General features: G+C 44.1%; 1 protein-coding gene across 24 annotated transcripts in view; it reads left to right on the top strand.

The window, feature by feature from the left end:
- Positions 1-3,271: 3,271 nt before the first annotated feature.
- Positions 3,272-19,867, top strand: part of LOC310848927 (ankyrin repeat and KH domain-containing protein 1-like) — a 91,167-nt gene continuing 74,571 nt past the window's right edge. For 13 of the 24 annotated variants that reach the window (XR_014566699.1, XM_083748533.1, XM_083748532.1 and 10 more), the window contains exons 1-2: positions 3,272-3,829; positions 19,656-19,809. Coding sequence is in view for 22 of the 24 variants with exons in the window: in XM_083748533.1 (XP_083604659.1) it covers positions 3,533-3,829; positions 19,656-19,809 (451 nt within the window). In the remaining 2 variants the exon portion in view is untranslated. The remainder of the gene's footprint in view (positions 3,830-19,655; positions 19,810-19,867) is intronic. The other 11 variants (XM_083748531.1, XM_083748530.1, XM_083748529.1 and 8 more) reach the window with 3 other exon arrangements.

Genomic DNA, 19,867 nt, shown 5'->3' with positions numbered 1-19,867 from the left:
TGCTATACTCCTATTGATGCAGCCCAGAATTGCATTGGCTTTTTTAGCTGCCACGTCACACTGTTGGCTCATGTCAAGTTTGTGGTCAACCAAGACTCCTAGATCCTTTTCACGTGTACTGCTCTCAAGCCAGGTGTCACCCATCTTGTATTTGTGCCTCTCATTTTTTTTGCCCAAGTGCAATACTTTACATTTCTCCCTGTTAAAATTCATCTTGTTTGTTTTGGCCCAGTTCTCTAATCTGTCAAGGTCGTTTTGAAGTGTGATTCTGTCCTCTGGGGTGTTAGCCACCCCTCACAGTTTGGTGTCATCTGCAAATTTGATCAGGATGCTCTTGAGTCCATCATCCAAGTCGTTGATAAAGATGTTGAATAAGACCGGGCCCAAGACAGAACCCTGTGGCACCCCACTAGTCACTCTTCTCCAGGATGAAGAGGGAAGGTAAACGGCATTTCCGTGTGCTGCTCTGGTTCGCCACAAATGGCTTAGTCATGCTGGCCACATGACAAGCTCCTTGTACGCCAGCTCCCTCCGCCAGTAAAACAAGATGAGCGCTGCAACCCCAGAGTCATCCGCAAGTGGACCTAACAGTCAGGGGCCCCTTTACCTTTATGTGAATAAAAGACTGAAGTTTTCAGTCTCTGTTGTGCCTTGATTTTCTAATGAAAACACAACCCTGGGTGAGTGCCTGGAACCCCCTAGAATATTGCTGCCGCTCAGCAGAGTTTGGGGGTAGTGTGTAAAATTACTATACATTCTAAGGTTGTGTAAAGAAAAATGTTTATACTCTACTGCTGAAGTCAGTACAGGACTGGCTATCATAGCGTACGTTAGTATTTTTAAAACATGGCCTCAGCCTGCCTGGTGTCTCCTCACTTGCCTACAAGTTGTGCCAGATTCTTCCAAGCAGGCTATTGCCAGCACCAACAATAACTCCTTGCACACAGGAGGAAGGAAGGAAGGAAGGAAGGAAGGAAGGAAGGAAGGAAGGAAGGAAAGTTTCCCTGAGGGGAAAGTATACTATAAGGCAGTATACAGATAAATAATAAAATAATGAAAATAAACAATTGCTATCAATTACAGTATAATGAATTGACATGTTTCTTTTGATTTTATCATTTCATCTTTTTGTAAACTGCTTTGTGGTTTTTAACAATCAAGCAGTATTTCAATTTTATGAAATAAATAAATATGGTTGGGAGGGGGTGGAGGGAGGAGATGCTGCATTGCTCCTCCCACCCGCCCTGAACCACACTTTTCCCCTGTGGGGAACACGTTAGCTAAACAGATCCCTGAAGCCAGCAGGACTGGTAACCTTCTCATTAGCTGATGAGCAGAGTTCAATCCTGGTCAGTCTGACTGTGTGTGTTCCCCTGCTGGGATCAGATGCACAAAGTCAAAGCTCCTTCTTCCCACTAAACCCCCAGCACACCCACATCCCAACAGCTCTGGATCACTTTGGGAGGCCCAGTAATGAGTGATCTGCAGCTGTCTCCATGCAACTCTGCCGAATTGGCTCAAGAGTCAGACTTTGGCTGAATGTGATGCACAGCCCTAGTAAAAAGGGAGGGTAATATAAAAGCAAAGCCTTCTTCAGTTAGAGCCTCTAGAACAGATGATTCAGCCTAAAATGGGAAGAAAGTCACATTCCCCGCCACAAGGAAAACATGGTAGCAAAAGATCTAGCAATTTCAAAAATTGGATTAGATCTCAGTAGAAAGAGACATTGATTGGCAACTGAATATGCCAAACTCCGTCTCCATCTCATGACTCAGCAATTTCATGCTAATTCAAGTGGGTCCTGGAGTTTAGAAATTTTTATTGGCCCTGGGGTAGTTTAACAGTGTGAGAGCGGTGGAGAAGAGGACTTTAGCTCAAGTGGCGAAGCACATGCATAAGACCCCTGGATCATTTCCTGACATCTTTGCTTAAGAGCAGAGCCTCAGGTAGCATGGTTGGGAGAGGCCCTGGACCCCAAGGACCCTGGAAAGATCTGTCAGCGGTTGGAGCTTAGTAGATCTTATTGGCAGAGGCTGTAACTCAGTGGTCACTTTGTGCGCAGGGGGCTCCATAATCATAGCTGTCAACGTTTCCCTTTTTTCAACGTTTCCCTTTTTTCTTCCAAATAGGATTCCTTGCAAGAAAAGGGGAAAGTTGACAGCTATGTCCATAAACTGCTGCTGGTCAAAAGAGTGGTGGCGGCGGCAGTTGCGGCTTCTGCAGCCATCCAAATGTTGTTTTGACTCCCAACCAGGACCGGCCCAAGACACTTCAGCACCTGAGGTGAACCACAAAATGGCGCTCCTCCCCTCCCTGCCAGGGAAGAAGGGGTGAGCGAAGATCTAGATCAGGAACACAGGTGCGGGGTGGGGGATAGAGGTCCACATTGGGACCTGCCGCCCCATGGATTCTGCCGCCAGAGGCAGTCGCCTCACCTTGCCTCATGGGTGGGCTGGCCCTGCTCCCAACTCCCACCTGTCCCTGCCCACTGGGCATGGCTGGCTGGGCCGGGGAGAGTCAGAGACGCCACAAGGACTACGGGATGCTCGTCCCTGGGGAGTGTGGCGCGGAGGTGGGCGCAGGATGCGGCCAGGGGAGCGACACCTCGGGTGCTTCGGGGAGCCGGCGACCTTTGTGTCTCATCCGCGGAAGCTCCTGGCTTCCCCGCAGAGGTCGAGCGAGCCCTTTGGCAAGGCAAGCCGAGGCTGCCCTGTTCTGCTTCGGGATCGCCTGCGGATCCGGGCGGCGCGTGAGGGGGGAACTCATACAAAATGGCAACTCGGAAGCTTTTCTGCGGGATGGAGGTTGGCTGAGAACCAGACCTCTGGTCCCCGTGACTGACATGCGCCTCGCCCAATCACTTTCCCCGCCACGGAGTGGCCCGCGGAGCAGTGGAAAGGCAGGTGGACCGTTACAGGTTGACCTTACAATTAACATGCACACCTTGCTTCCAATCAATACGCCCTGTTTTGAGGCGGGGGAGTCTGTCCTCCCTGACGGAGACCACAACTTGAAAAGGAGGAAGGTGGGAACGAAAGGGAGGCCCAAGCCAATCGAACGCCGCCAAGAGGAGCACGGCATGATTGACGCGCGCTCTGCACAATCAGGCTTAAGGGTATCTCGACTGACTGCGCTTCTGTCCATTCAGATAGCAAGGTTCCAGGACAGTATTTGATTGACAGGCGAACGGCCTAGTAATACCGAGGCACTTTCAGGAAGCGAGCGTACAAGCCTAAAGGTGGTGGGCGGGCAGTCTAAACCGCCTCGACGTGTACTCTCAAAGCATCTTGGTGGTGGGAGGGTGAGGTAGCGCCTGACGAAGGCGCAGAGTGACAGGTACCGCGTCGAATGGCGCTGGGGCATTAGAAATATATGGCCAATGGGAACAGGGGAAAGGATTGGTGAGGGCATTGCGGTGGCTGCGGGTTAGGTAGGGTGTGAGAAGTTAGTGGCGCTGCTGCTGTGAGGGGACGGAGACGGCGTTTCCCCCTCCCCTCCTCCTCCCACGGGCTTAAGCTTGGATCGGCGCGCGATGCTCACGGACGGCACGGCCGCCCCGACCCCCGCCGGCGATGAGGAGATAGACTCGGTGACGCCCCGCGCTGCCCCGGCCGCCATCGTCGAGGCCTCCACGGCCGGGCCTAACCCGCTGGGCTTGCGGGCCGTGCGCCTCTTCGGCGAGGCCGGGCCCTGTGGGCCGGCAGGGCCGGCAACAACTTCGGGGGAGGCCGGGGCCGCCGCCGCCGCCCTCGACTTTAAACTGGCGGCCGCTGTGCTGAGAAGCGGGGGCGGCGGTGGGTCCGGCAGCGACGAGGACGAGGTGTCTGAGGTGAGAGGCAGGGAGAGGTAGGCCTTCGCTCCCGCCAGGCTGGAGCTGGAGGAGGAGGAGGGGCCGGAGGGTGCCGTCTCGAACGGAGCTCCCTCCCGCGCTTGGGTACCAGCCCCGCCCGTCAGGCTTCAGAAGCCTCCCTTGCAGGCCGGCCCCGGAATAAAGGAGGGTGGAGACCCACCCAGATGCGCGCGGCGCCCCCCACTCACGCCTGCCTGCCTCCCCCCCCCCCGTTTTAATGTAAGCAGTGCTCCCCTTCTTTGTTCATTGTGAGATAAAACAACTAAAGCGAAGACAAAACATCGAGCATGTCCCGTCTCGCTGCGCGCCCCCCCCCCCCCCGCCGCCGCTCCGTACCTGCTTTTGGGTCCGGATGATGGCGGAAGCGCTCTTCTGCCGCGCCGTCCTCCCTGCCCTCTCGCCCGCCCGTGGCCTGCAAGGAGTAATTTTATTATAGAAAGTGCTGATGGCTCCTTAGCGTCCGCCTCAAGGCTCGCTTTGAGAGATCGGTGGGAATAGTAAATCGCATTTCAAATGCTTCCATCAGTTTTTGGGGACGACAAGCGTCTTTGGTTCTCGTAGTTCTGCTGTGGTAGGTAGACTGTGGTGCTTATTCCAGGTGTGCGTTTTGCTGGCACAAATGTCTGCACTGCACCTGCACACTAAATAAGGCGAAACTTGAGTATTTTTCAAATCTCCATACAAAATTCCTAGAAGTTTAGTGAAGTAACAATGTGGTTTGCCTCATTTACACTTAAATGTGTTCCAGTAGCGATGGAGGGTTATAAGCAAATTGCTTTTCTCCTTCAGTTGCAGTATAATATTTCTGCTTTCTAACACAATAATTCATGTGAAAGAAAGTATCTTGTGACTCCATCATTTACAGTAAGTTTTGAAATATTCACTTGCTACTTTCTCTCTGGTGAAAAAGAATTTTTTTAACGCATCTGAGAGAAATGTGGACTTGCAGAAATGCTTGTTTAACTTCTAAAGATTGGCCAGAAAGTCCCTGTTGGTGATAGAAGTAAATATACTGTTTTTAGTATCTGGGTACATCTGTTGTAATTTCTTGCATTGTTTACTTTTTTTTCTTTGGAAACTATCTTTTCAACCTTTTCACAACATTATTTTGTAGGGATTTACTCAATATGCTTTTAAAATAAAAGATGCTTTTAAACTAGCATAAAATAAGTGATTTTACTAATAGCTGTGGCAAGTGCATAGTGGTTCTGAAGGCACCTCTGCATAACTTACAGGATGCTACTTGAATTTTAAAGACAAATTTTCAATTAAAAATAAGTTTTTAGCTCTCATAATTGGAGAATTTGTGTTGGGGGGAATCTTCAGATCATTTTTGCCTGGGGACTTGGGGCATGTGGTATTTAAACACTTTGAAAAGATGAATCATGACTCCAAGAGAGTTTAGTCTTAACTAGTGGGTGAAGCAGAGGGAGGGAGGATGTAATGTAGAAATTTGGTTTCTTTCATTTCAAACACAAGTTTTTCATTCCCTTACCTTCATGGCTGTCACTCAGTATTCCTCTGTTCTTTGCATATTCCCATTCTGTTTCAGCATTTCTATCATTAGGGAACACTTCCGACTTTAACTTGTCTTCCTCAAAAGTTCATTTTGTTGCTGTCCAAACAGCACTCATGCATGGATTAGGGAGTTTGAGGGTGTTAATTGGGCCTCACCATTGTCCTGTGTCTATTGAGGGCAAAATGAGATGCAACTATGGCAGACTTGTTTTAGACTTGGACCTGGGCAGTTGTAAACTGGGGTGCAAAACTGGCTTTTAGAGCAAAAGAGAAAAGAAGATAAGAACTAAATAGTTTTTGTGCCTGCCTTTTCCTTTCACCCTTCACCAGGCACTTTTCTCCCCAACTTCCAGTGTTGAAGTTTGGCTGAGGTGGAGAACTAGGGCAGCAAACCCTGGGTAGATAAATCATGGGTGGGGGAAAGTTCAGAACCTCCATCCAACCTGTGTTCCCTGTTTTGGTCTATAACCTGGACCCCATGCTGTTTATGTGATTTGGCTCCTCTAAGCAGGTTTGCTGCCATCACATGTATTTTAGCAATGAAAGTATGTCCCAAAACACAATCAGCAGTCCAGCTGCTTTCCAATGAAATTTCATCTATTACTGATAATCTTACTGAATAAGCTCTAATAAACTTTTTCCAAAGAGCCCACCATTGCTTTAATATAATGTGTTCATTTATTCTCTAGTTTTGTACACAACTCCTTATTTTCAATAATAAATAATTGGGCAATAAGAAACATAAATTGGAGTTCTCTTAGATTATGCTGATCAGACTAGGATAGAAGTTTTGTAAAATTAGCTCTTACATGCAAATAATTAACTGCACCACATACTTGATGTCCTAATACTGAACAGTATGTTCAGTAAAAAGATTTCCATAGATTTATGGCCAGAAAACCTTATCCGGTTGTGAGGTTTTGCAAGTGGAAAAACATTTTCTAGTATTTGGTAGAAAACTTAATTCTCATATAGTTCAAAAGTCCTCTATATTACATGTTGTGGAGAAAAGAAATAACTAAAGCCTGGTGAAGAATGGCCTGAATTGATCATATGGCAGTTTTAAGAATATGTCAGTTGTACTAAATTGGTGGGGGGGGGGGGAATTAAGGCTTTTTTCCCTTTGCAGTCTTGTGAACAGTTGGTTTGGGAAGCAAAGAAAGGAGCAGAAATCCATTATTTGAAATGTATTTCAGAAAATTGTACTTATATGGAACAGATAAGAAACTTAAAGGGGAAGTAAATTTGTGTTGTGTGGGGGAAATAGGTGGTATAGTTAGGGAAGATTTGACTATCATGATTATAGAACTGAAATATCTGTCTGGGGAAGGGTAGAAGGTAGTGTGAGGATGGGTGGTTCTCCCTGTCAGTGGAAACCTGGATTCAGTGTCAGGGATAGGAGTTTGCAGTGTGCTATTTATGGGTGAAGAGAAACCATTCACTTGCATGGGAGAACATTAATGTGTACTTGAAAATATATTTGGGGTCAATGCAGGTTCTGGCTCTGCGCCACTTGCTGCCTCCTAACTTTTCATTGGCTCCCAAAGATATCTGGGGGAAATGGGATCTTTGTATAATCTGCCTGTGAAGAGTAGAATAGGGCTGCAATCTGAAACTTTTTACCTTTGAGTAAGCCCATTTAATTCAGTGGGACTACTGGGTTGGCATGGTTAGGATTGCACAGTAATTACTGGCATATTTATACCTTAATCTAAGATGATTAAGAAAATAATACATGTGTTACAGTTGTGCCATACTTTCTTTAAATGTCCATTGTACATTTACAGTTGGAATTCTGAAGCAGTACCTTTGGTCTTCGCCTATAGTCTGGCTTGTCTGATCATATGAGGCTTTATAAACCCTGGTTTATGAAGCCAGGAATGAGCATCAGGGCCAAGTGCTCTTCAACTTCTGTTGTGTGCCACCTCTGGTGTGAAGATCCTGACTTGCATTAAGCTGGTGCTCCTTGTTAAATCAGGAAAATAAGCCAGGATCACAGTAGTCATACTGGTAGACTACTATATAGAGACAAGGGCAAACTGGAAAGGTATTCTAGTCTTCTGAGGCTCCCGCTTGTTAGATGCTTTGCTGCAATTGGTCTTCTCCCCATATTCATTGTTTTAAAATGTGTGAGAGTTTCATTCTCTGGTGTTGGTCTGTTTAGTTCAGATGTGAATCACATTCTTACATTTCTAGCCTGATTCAGCTAACAATGCAGTGACTCTTGGCTGGCGATTCAGCTACCCTTGGATATTCATAGCTTTGGGGGTGTACTCATCCAACTTCATTTGATAAAAAAAGCCTGCAATCCTTGATTAATGGACCTAACTACTATTATTCATACCTGTATTTTAAAGGCTAGACAGCTGGAGTGCACTCAGTGCAAGGGTTGCCATTTGAAGACTTTTTGGTGGCTACAACAAGTGTAGAACATAGTAACATTGGTCCTTGTAGCAGGAGGTAGCTGGGAGCAGGATATGATTGGCTCTCTTGCATTTTGCGTACAATTCAAGTTGCTATGTTTGACTTATAAATCACTTAAAGCCCCTGGGCCCTTCACATCCTTGAAAATAGTTGCAAAATACCTTTACAGCAATTTTATTAGGCTGGAAATAAGTTTGTAGATTTCAAAATTAATTGAGAGATTTCCCTGTATCAAGGCATATTAATCAAGGCATTGACTGATAAGACATTTCCCCTCAGTCACCAGCTAGAATAGTTTTAACTACCAAAAGCATTTTATAGATAGGCTGCTTGAAATATCCTAATGAGGTGAAGAAAAGGCATCATCATGACCCAAGAACTTACTTTACCAGCCAGTAAGGACTAACTGTGTTTGTGTTCTTGTAACAATTGATCCTTTTATATGCTACTTTAACAGTGTTATTTTCCTTAAATCAAATAGCACCACATGCCATTGAAAATAAGTTTTTTTTAAGGCTTTTGCTGATCAAGTAGATTTTGACCTATTTAATACACATCTATAGCTCCAGAATTGTTGACGAAGTTGCTTCCGTCCTATATCTTAAGAATAAATTATCCTATCCTGGTGAATAAAACTTTACAGCATTTCAGCATGTTAGTTTTTTTTTGAAAATTCTGAATTGAAAATGTCTTAGTGCCCAATTGGCATCTGACTTAGCATGCTTGATTTGGACTAAAATACTATAGAAATCTAATGTTTTTCAAAAAAAAAAACCCAAAGCATTGGAACCGAAATATTTAATTAGGGACCAGGATTCAATAATGGGCTCATAATGTAATTTAAATGCTTTATTCAAGCATATTCAAAGCTTTACTTGGAAAACATTTCTGTTGGAATAATTGTAAATATTAACATATGACAACTCATACTCACTCTTATTTATATTGTGTATTTTTTAAGAAAAGAAGCAAGGCCTGTTAATGTAATTTATATAAATAAATAGTTAACATAATTGTAAATTTCAATACACTCAGAGAGCTATGCATTTATGTCAGGGTGGATTTGATTTGATTTAAATCAAATCAATTTAAATCACTAGTCAGTAAGACTTGATTTAAATCATTTTTCTACAAAAAGACTCATTCTTGCTGGTATAATCTTAATATTTACAACCAGATGAAGGTTTCATTTTTGGAATAATAAATTTTCGGAGTAGTTTTTACAGTTATATCAAAAATCACTGATTTGGTTATACTATCAGAAATACAAAGACAGGTAATTATGAAATTATTGTTTATATTTGAACAACTTTTCTGCTCTACTTTATTGGAAGGAGAAAAAGAATCATTTCCTTAATAACAATTTAAACAATTCATTTAACTAAAACAATAACATTATAGCATATGTATCCATGTTTGTGAACTGATGTGGTTAAACGATTGAAAAAACAAACAAACTTAGACTGAGTTTTAGCACACATGAAAAACTTAAAACAAATCTTTGTTTCCTGATGAATAGCCTTTGGACTATAATGTAACTCATGGGTAGGCAAACTAAGACCCGAGGGCCAGATCCAACCCAATTGCCTTCTCAATCCGGCCTGCAGACGGTCCGGGAATCAGCGTGTTTTTACAGGAGTAGATGTGTCATTTTATTTAAAATGCATCTCTTGGTTATTTGTGGGGCCTGCCTGGTGTTTTTACATGAGTAGAATGTGTCCTTTTATTTAAAATGCATCTCTGGGTTATTTGTGGGGCGTAGGAATTTGTTCATCCCCCCCAAAAAAAATATATAGTCCGGCCCCCCCACAAGGTCTGAGGGACAGTGGACTGGCCCCCTGCTGAAAAGGTTTGCTGACCCCTGATGTAACTTAAATAGAAAGCTATCTTGAGAAAGATTTTTCCTCCAAAAGCATTTTATCTTAAAAATCTGATTTGAATTTAAAAAATCTCATTTTTAAAATTTTCTTTAAAAAATCATTGATTTTTATCCACCCTGATTTATATTAAGTATGTATGCTTTCTTGGGATAGTTGTCTGAAAAATGCTAATTACTGCGTGCCCACTTCATTATTGTATCCATTCAACATGTCAGATTAATTTCATGAAAATGTTTATTAATAAATATATATTTTTCTGAAATCATCATCACTGCAGAATTTGTTGAAACAGTGATAGCTTTTTGAATCAAATTGTTATAATAGTTTCAAAGCAAAATTGTTGTCTTCCTTCTCTTGATAAAACTTCACCAAAATGTTACAAAATATTTTCAAGTCTTTAAAACTTGTCCAGTTACACTTGTCCAGTGCTGATTCCTGTTAGAACTTTTGCACACATAATTATTTTTCTTATTTATTTACTCCATAAAATTTTTACCTTGATTGAAAACAAACAAACTTCAAAGGGGTATACGAAAGTATAAAACAATAAAATCAAGAAATAAAACCACACCATACTTTAAAACATACAACAGCTAAAATACTTAATCTATTCTAACTTCATCTCAGTGTTACATCAACACAACTGGTTAAAAATATTAGAGAATCCTGGCTACCTTTTGCTGCCAAAGTAATGCTTAATGATATTTAGGGCCAGCAGGGCAAGGGGGGAGGTACCATTTGTTAACCAGGGGAAGCAGAGAAGTAGTGACAGTAGGGCTGCACATAGAATATTTATTTGTTGCCATGATTTGTTTTGTATTTATTTTGTATTTTAGGCATGTCTGTTCTAATACAGTGGTACCTTGGGTTACATATGCTTCAGGTTACAGACGCTTCAGGTTACAAACTCTGCTAACCCAGAAATAGTACCTCGGGTTAAGAACTTTGCTTCAGGATAAGAACAGAAATCGCGGCGTGGCGGCAGCAGGAGGCCCCTTAGCTAAAGTGGTGCTTCAGGTTAAGAACAGTTTCAGGTTAAGAACGGACCTCTGGAACGAATTAAGTAGTTAACCCGAGGTACCACTGTATTAGAATGAGAGGTAGACTTGCTTGCTCTAATGTAGAGGTTTTCAACGTTTTTGCGTCCACAGCTCCCTTGACCAACCACATTCTTTCTTCAGCTCCCCTGTGGGATACAGGGGAATCGCCACTTACAAGCGAGTTCCATTCCAGGCCACCGTGCGCATCACTGGGATGCCCCCTCCCATCCTTACTTGGTTTTGAAGGTTGCTGAGGAACTCTGTCTTGCTGTGTTCTAATCCCCAACTGGCTTCACTGGAAATCATTGACACCATCAGTCATAGCCATCAATTTCAAAGGGCCGACACTGAGTAAGATTAACACTGGCTACAACCCAATATAAAAAGGTATTATCCTACTCAGGGAAGACCCATTGGAGGTCAATGACCCTTGAGTCAGCCATACCCATCAATTTCAGTAGGTCTCCTCTTGGATAGTATTATTTATTGCAGTTTATTGCCCATCTATTACCCACCTATTTCAGTGGGTTTCCTCTTGAGCAGGACTCAACACTGCCAGCAAGCCAGTAATGATTATGAGGAGGATAAAGATAGGCTTTGCCTAGCAAAGTACTGCTCAAGAGCAGAATGCACTGGGCTCAGCAGGTCAAGGCTGCCCCACTATCTACCAATGGGTCTACTGCCAAGTAGGGCTTACACTGGCTGCAGCCCTGGCAGGAAGAAGTTACCTTGCCGGGTTCAACCATTGCCTCACTCTTGCCACACTAGCCCCATGAACCATCTGCTTCCCTCCTCCCCTGCTTGCAGGCTTCCCTCTCATCCTCCCTCAGCAGCTGGAATCATAGAGATGTGCTAGAGAGGTACACACTTGGGCAGGACTCTTTCGAAAGTGACCGGCTTCACATAGCATGGTCATACATGAAAAAGTAAAGAGGTTCATCTCATTTGTCTGAGTAGGGAGTTTCCAGCTTTGTGTTGGAAGCCATGTGGTTTTTCCCCCATCAAAGGAGGGACGGGGGATGGGACTACTTGCTGTGTCCCTGGGCATCATTCAAGTCACCTCAAGGTGCCATGGCACACTGGTTGAAAACCTTGGTTCTAATGAATAGGATGAGTTACCTGGCAGATTATACCAAAAACATGATGATGCTTTGGTATTGATATAAAATATTTGTCACTGCCATGCCAGCCTTAACTTCATAGAATTGCATAGTTGGAAGGGACTCAAAACTACGTACACCTGGTATCCTTAAACAATAATAGTAAACTATTAGACAATTCTCTAATGTTTTAAAGAACTTACTTTGTTTACCATCTTTCCTAATGAAGAGTTCTGAAGAACCTTCAAGCTTTTTGCACTATTTTGTGACACTTTGGTTTGCCTAATAAAGGTTTTGCATGAATATGTTAAGGTTTATTTGTCATTTTCATGTTCCAGGTAGCAAGCCTCCTGACCTGGAAGTCCTTGTACCTTACTGTGGTCCCAGTCAAATTAGCGCAGTGTGGTTGCACTCTAGATTAGCCTTTGGGAAGGAGGGAATCAATTTAGTTAAAGGATTCTTTCCTGACATAATTGCAAATGAAACTAAAGGGTGTAGTCACATGTTACAAACTTCAAGTACAGTTGTTACCTTGGAACTTGTATGGCTTCCGGATGATTGAAAACTGGAAGTGAGTGTTCCAGTTTTCGAACGATTTTTGGAAGTCGAACGTCCAGCGCAGTTTCTGGTTGGCTACAGGAGCTTCCTGCAGCCAATCAGAAGCCACACTTTGGTTTCCAAACATTTTGTAAGTTGAATGGACATCGGAACGGATTCTGTTCGACTTCCAAGGTACGACTGTATTGTGATCTGAATATTTTGGTTGCCAACACTCCTGCAGAGATTTAGTGTCTATATCTTGGAAGTCCATATTGCAGTGGAGTGGTATATCTGAAATGGTTGATGGAGAGGGCTATTCAAGTTGCCTTTTTTAAAAAACCCAACAACCTGATGTTAACCATTAAGCCTTTAGCCATGTTAAGACCAAATGGTCATTTCTACTTTCTTCAAGCCTGTGTGTATTGACTATGAGCATAACAATATTAAAGTGTGACCCAGGTGTCTTGGATGATCTGGTTGGAAGGTCTCGACATGGAGTCTGGAAGGCAGAATTCTATAGTCATTGTGTGTTTTAATTGAATATGAGGAAGGTGTTGCACAGTTACAGTGGTATCTCTGGATGTGAACGGGATCTGTTCTGGAGCCCCGTTCGCATCCTGAGTAAAACGTAAGATGCATATGCGCGGGCCGCTTTTTGCCGCTTTCGCGTATTCGTGTGACGTCATTTTGAGCATCTGCGCGAGCGGCAAAACCCAGAAGTAATGTGCTCCCTTACTTCTGGGTCACCACGGAGCGTAACTTGAAAACACTCAACCTGCAGCACATCTAACCCGAGGTATGACTGTAATTGGAAGGAAAACGAACCCTTAGTCAGCTGCTACACAAAGTGATGGTGAGGGACAAGGGATCAGGAGAATTCAAAAGTTTGCTACAAAATGCTTTTTGTGACAATTTGGCTGTTCCTAATAAAAATATTGCCCAACTATGGATTTTGGAGGTTTTTTTTAAATGGACCAACATGGTTGCTTTTTTGTGCTTCAGGGAATACCAAATTTAGTTGTTCAGAGCAGAATATACAACCAGAGGAAGATAAGGGGCATCTTCAGGTGGCAGGAAATTAAGGCTTACATCCCTTCAGCCACTATACTATACTATACTAATGACGTGGATTGATGTACTAGGTCAGGGCCCCCAAATTACAGTCAGCGGGCCACATCCAGCCCTCAAGGCTCCTGAACCCAGCCCGCCCGGCAATTGCAGAACCCGCTGCTGTCTAATGGGTCTCCCCGGATCTCAGCCAGCAGCAGCATGCTGCTGCAGCAAAGAGCTCGGCCCAGACACCGTAGGGAGGAGGCGCCTGCGGAGCCCTGTCCATCTCAGGGAAGATGACCTCCCTCTTCTCCTTCCTTCTCGTCGTCCATGTGGGGCTTGCTGGGCAAAGATCATGGTTAGATCATGCGGAAGGCAGGCTGGAAGAGGAGGAGGTGGCTTTGTTAAAATGTGCTTCTTTTGTAAATCGTCAGAAAATACGGGTCTCAAACATGAGGTGCTTTTAAGCGGCAGATCTGGGGGTGGTTTTTTTTTTAAAAAAAGCTTTTGGCTGCAAAGCAAATTGCATAGCGCAGGCATAGGCAAACTTGACCCTCCAGATGTTTTTGGACTATAACTCCCATCATCCCTAGCTAACAGGACCAGTGGTTAGGGATGATGGGAGTTGTAATCCGAAAACATCTGGAGGGCCGAGTTTGCCTATGCCTGGCATAGTGCTTCCAAGAGATCTCCCCTACCATCAGCTATGAATATGATAGTTTTGTAGGGTGAAGTTTGGGAAGGCGGAAGTGTGTGGGTTTTTTTTTGGGGGGGGGGAGATGTTGAGAATCCACTTTCTGAGCCAGAACTGGTGGGAAGGGGTTACGGCTTTTGGAGGGGGCTGGCGGTTGTCCAGACAGAGTATATGGGGTGTGTTGATGTGACAGGGGCTGAACTTTTTATAAGGCGGGTGTTTATGTGAAAAGCAAAGCAGTTGTTTGGGGGTGTGAGTTCCCCTTTTTTATTAGGGGGTCGCAAAACACTGGAGGGAGCTGAGCGGATTCTGTGCTGGGGAGACTGCTGTCAGGAGCAGCTTTGCTTTGCTTATGGTATTATGGTTATGTAATCCTTACAGTAACCCTGTAGGGTAGGCCAGTGTTATTTCCCACCCCACCCCCATTGCAGACAGGAGAGGTGACAGCTAAAGCCAAGAGAGAGAGTGGCTTGTGCAAATTCAAGCTGTCAGTGACCCGATCTTGTAGCTTAGGCTCTGCTAAGCCAGCTCCCTGATGCAAGGTGACCTGGGAGGGGGTCAGGTTTGTGGGGTCAGGTTGAGGAGAGAGCAGGCCCATACTTGCCATTGAAATACTTATATGTTTATGTTGATTAAAATCATTCATTTTAAATATTGTATTGTTTTTCCTGTTTTTTGTGCCCTACAAATAATATATGTGCGGTGTGCATAGGAATTCGTTCATATTTTTTTCAAACTATAGTCTGGCCCCCAACAGTGTCAGAGGGACAGTGAACTGCCTGCCCGTTTAAAAAGTCTGAGGACCCCTGTACTAGGTAAAATAACAAGAATTCAATAGGACTTAGTTCTGAGTAGACATACGTAGAGTTTTAGTCTTAATGAATAACTAGTTTACAGTTACATCTGAAGTGGCCAGATAAGGTTTGGAAAAGGTCTGGGAACTGTGGGTTGTATCCAGTGCTTATCCTTCTCAGAGCAGACCCATTGAAATTAATGACTAGTAAGGTCCATTGGCTTTAGTGGGTCTACTGGGAGCATTGGATACAGTCCCATGATTTCAAATTACATAAGTACCTGTCAAATAAGGGAAGATGGGAAACTTACTATGTAGAGAGCAGAAATTGAATTTTTCAAATTGTTTTTGTCAGTAAAAACAAATTTGTCCTTGATTAAGGCATTAAAACCTTTAATTCTGAACTCTCTGCCAATTCAAGAACTTAAGGGAATGGAGACTTTTCTAGCCTGGGCCTTTTTAAGGTTTTTGTTTTGTTTAGTTTTTTTAAAAACACATGGCATCTCATGGCCAAGAATAGTGAAGTTTGATCTGCATCAGGGTGTTCTCGGCTCTATTCCTGAACATTTTTGGTATGGCTTTCTTTATTGTTCATACTGAAACTCCAAGTTTATTCATAAATATTGGAGATCTTTCCAACTAAAATAGGCTTAAGACTCAATGTTAATTACACCAACTTTCAATTAAATTTCAGAGAAATTGATGGGGATTTCTCTCAAGTTAATCTATTTAGATTGATATGTACGAATCCATATGCAGTTTGTTTACTTTTGTATTAAATCTATATACTGCTCTATGATCTAAGGTTACAGGGCGGTTTACAGCATAAAAAACTAAACTAAAAACTAGTTGAAAGTTAAATGCAGAAACCTTGGTCTATAATGGTACTTATTTACATAAAAGGTAAAGGTAAAGGTACCCCTGCCCGTACGGGCCAGTCTTGACAGACTCTGGGGTTGTGCGCCCATCTCACTTAAGAGGCCAGGGGCCAGCGCTGTCCGGAGACACTTCCGGGTCACGTGGCCAGCGTGACAAAGCTGCATCTGGCGAGCCAGAGCCGCACACGGAAACGCCGTTTACCTTCCCGCTGGTAAGCGGTCCCTATTTATCTACTTGCACCCGGAGGTGCTTTCGAACTGCTAGGTTGGCAGGCGCTGGGACCGAGCAGCGGGAGCGCACCCCGCCGCAGGGATTCGAACCGCCGACCTTTCAATCGGCAAGTCCTAGGCGCTGAGGCTTTAACCCACAGCGCCTAATCCCAAATACATCTTCTACACCCAACATGCAAAAAAGCAGAATCCTTTTTGCTGCTCCTGGTCAAACATCCTTGCTAATCCTTTGAACAGAAAATCTGTGCTTGTAATGATACACACTGTAAAACAGATGACGTAGCCTTTTTTGCAGTGTTTGAAATTCATTGGGCGCCAGGCACATTTTGCTACTAGCACGGGTTCAATTGCGACTACATAGATATTTCTAGGTGTCAGGTTGGTGACTGACATCTCCATCGAGCCAGTTGACTTATGTGCAGCAAAATACGCACATCATATGCTTCTGTGCTGCCACATGAATCATGGATGCTGGGCATCTTAGTCTTCGATCATTGCATCAAGGAAAGTTAGTGCAGCGCTGAGTACAAATATATTTGACTGTGTTGCAGCCTTTTCACAGAAAACCCAAATGTGGAACTCGGAGACCACAGTTTAAAAATCCATGCCTTAGTGTATAGTTAATACCATTTCCATTTTCACTCTGTTTCTCCTTCTTGCATACTAGGACAAGTGAATTATTATAAGAGCAAAGTACAGTCAAGCAATACTGTTTAGATTAGACATAGCCTTTCTCAACCTGTGGGTCCCCAGAGGTTGTTGGACTACAACTCCCATCACCCCTAGCTAGCAAGGCCAGAGCTCAGGGATGATGGGAGTTGTAGTCCAACAACCTCCGGGGACCCACGGGTTGAGAACTGCTGGATTAGAGGTTTTCAACCTTTTTGAGTTCATGGCTCCCTTGACCAACTACATTCTTTCTGTGGCACCCCTGTGGGACTCAGTAGCCCAGTTATGTCACCCCTTGCTTGCAGAGCTGGCATCCTCTCTCCCTTTTTTGAACACCCTCCCTTGTGGAGTGTTCCCTCAGCCTCCTCTCCTTTCCCCACTCCTTGGGAGTCTTCTGCGCAGCCACTGCTGCTGTCCCTGGTCTCTGAGCTGCCCCCTACCACTTCAGAGAGAGATGCCTCCTCACACTGTCCCACAGGGGCCTGGGAAGAGGATGCCCCCAGTCTTAGTGGCCCAACGGAGACTGGCCAAAGGTGAACGTGAGGCCAGCACCTTACCTTGATTGGTAGCAGTGAGCATTGCTGGGCCTGCATAGTGGAAAGGCTTCCCTTCAGCATCGAGCACTTAGCTCCCAGGCAGGACTTGCACACAGCAAGCACAAGAAAGGTCAGTGGTGCCTGCCTGGCTGGCCTCCCACTTGTTTCTCCATTCCAAAGAAAGGGCTGGCGGACTGGCTGGCTGGGCTCCTCGCCTGCTTGCTTGCTTACTCCATGGCCACCTCAGCTCCTGGCAACCAGCACCCGTTGGCCAGCCCCAGAGGCACCATTTGCCTACAGTTTGGGGCTGCTGCAACAAATAGCTGTGCAAGCCTTTGGGAGGCAGAGATGCAAGAGGGCATTAGGGGAGGGAGGGAAGGAAAGAGGGACAGGCCAGTGTTGCCCACAGCACCCATGACCAATCATTCATGGCACCTAGGGTGCCACAGCACACTGGTTGAAAACCACTGGTTTAGATTATAAATAGACATTCTGTTGTGGTGACTGTAATCTAGGTTTGAGGTGCTGTTTGGCGCCTAGTTTATACAGTCATACCTCGGGTTGAATACGCTTCAGGTTGAGCACTTTTGGATTGTGCTCCGCGGCAACCCGGAAGTAATGGAGCACATTACTTCCGGGTTTCGCCTCATGCGCAGACAGTCAAAATGACATCATGCGCAGAAGTGGTGAATCGCGACACACACAAATGTGCAGTCGTGCATTGTGTTCGCTTCAGGATGCGAACGGAGCTCCGGAACGGATCCCATTCGCATCCTGAGGTACCACTGTATATCTGAGTTTTTAACACTGTTTTTTTTTTTGTCACTCACCCTTGGCAAAACACGCCCCCCCCATCCTTTTGGGTGTGTTCAGAAGTCACCCCTCTCCTCAGCTGTTCTATGCAGATCAGCAGAGGAGAGAATAACTTGCACCCCCATTGGGAAATATGGGTGCAGAGGTTCAACTTTTTCCAAACCCATATTGTGCTGTGTCTGTGTTACTTTATATTCCTTTTGTTGCTGCTGGAAAAATTAATGAGAAAATTTTACTTGATCAGTATTGGGCTCCCAGACTGGAGGTTTAGCCACCCCTACTCTAAAAACATTTTTCCATAGGGTGAAATGAGTGTTTATTTGAAGATGATTAAAAAATAATAATAGTGTCATTCAAGAGATACATCTTGTTCACTGTCTTTTCCCAAATTGGCATCAAAAGCAAAAGGGGAACCATTCTTTTGCTCCCAGGTTTAATGTAATGCAACCAGGCATTTGACCTCTTATTCTGAAATTTTTACTTGTGTTACTTAAACTCATTGTGTCTACATGCTGTAGGCCTGTGGACTGCTGAGAATAATATCTAGAGGAAAATCTGCTATAGCTTCAATGATAAAACTAATCTATAAACTGGTAGTTCTTCATTTGCTGAGTAAGTTTAATTATTACACTTGTTCAATATTGGATGGTGCTGGACTTGAAAATATTCATTCTGTGCTTGCTAAACTGGTAACAGATGAATTTCACTTCTACTCGGTATGTTTCTGAGCACAAGTCAAAGTGTTGGTGCTGACCTTTAAAGCCCTAAACTGCCCCAGCCCTGTATACCTGAAGGAGCATCTCCACCCCCATGATTCAGCCCCGACACTGAGGTCCAGCTCAGGGGGCCTTCTGGTGAGAAGTGAAGTTACAGGGAACAAGGCAGATGGAACACCTTCCCATCTGATGTCAAGGAGATAAATAACTAGGCAACAAATAACTATGCAACTTTTAGAAGACATCCAAAGGCAGTCCTGTATCAGGATGTTTTTAATGTTTGAGAGTTTGTTTTTATATGTGTTCGAAGCACCCAGGGTGCCTGGGGCAACCCAGCCAGATGGGTGGGGTATAAATAATAAAATTATTACTATTATTACCACAGACTCTGGAAGTTTTCAGTATTACTTTTCAGGGAAGAAAAATAAAAGTACAACCCTAGGTATTGTTACCTGGTAGTAAAGACCACCTTGCTCTGTGGGACTTTCTCCTCAATAAGTGTGCATATGAATGCCACCTAAAAATCTGCATTTCTCAAACTGGTTTTCCTGGGAAATTGTCAAGCCAAAGTAGATGATTAGTGAACTGTAGTTGGCGATTATGGTTCGAGTCTCTGAAGTAGTAGAGAGGTTTCTCTCATCTAGGGAGAACCAAATGTTGGCAGGTTCAGCAGTTATAGGTGACCTAAATTTAGTTTGCAGTACAGTCTAAATTACCGTTACCTTGAAAATGGTTGTAAATGTGTTCAACTAATAGTGTGTGTTCTGAAATTTCCTTCTCCAGTAACATTTGTTTTTGAAAATGCATGCATGTAGCTATCAAATATGTGGCTTTGACACAATGTATCCAGTTTTGTTCTGGTTTGGAATAAATTTTGTTAAATAAAAAAGGAAGTAACAGCTAACTTCTATGTCTTCAAACAGGTTGAGTCGTTTATTTTGGACCAAGAAGATCTGGATAACCCAGTCCTTAAAACAACATCAGAGATATTTTTGTCAAGTGCTGCAGAAGGAGCAGACCTACGAACAGTAGATCCAGAAACGCAAGCAAGACTAGAAGCCTTGCTGGAAGCAGCAGGTAGTTTTCTTTTTTCATTTTGGTAGTAGTTTTATTTGTGGGTGGTGGAACCACTAGT

The sequence above is a fragment of the Podarcis gaigeae genome, assembly GCF_964106915.1.
Source record: "Podarcis gaigeae genome assembly, chromosome: 7".
Taxonomy (NCBI): domain Eukaryota; kingdom Metazoa; phylum Chordata; class Lepidosauria; order Squamata; family Lacertidae; genus Podarcis; species Podarcis gaigeae.
This window is presented reverse-complemented; position numbering and strand designations above follow the sequence as displayed.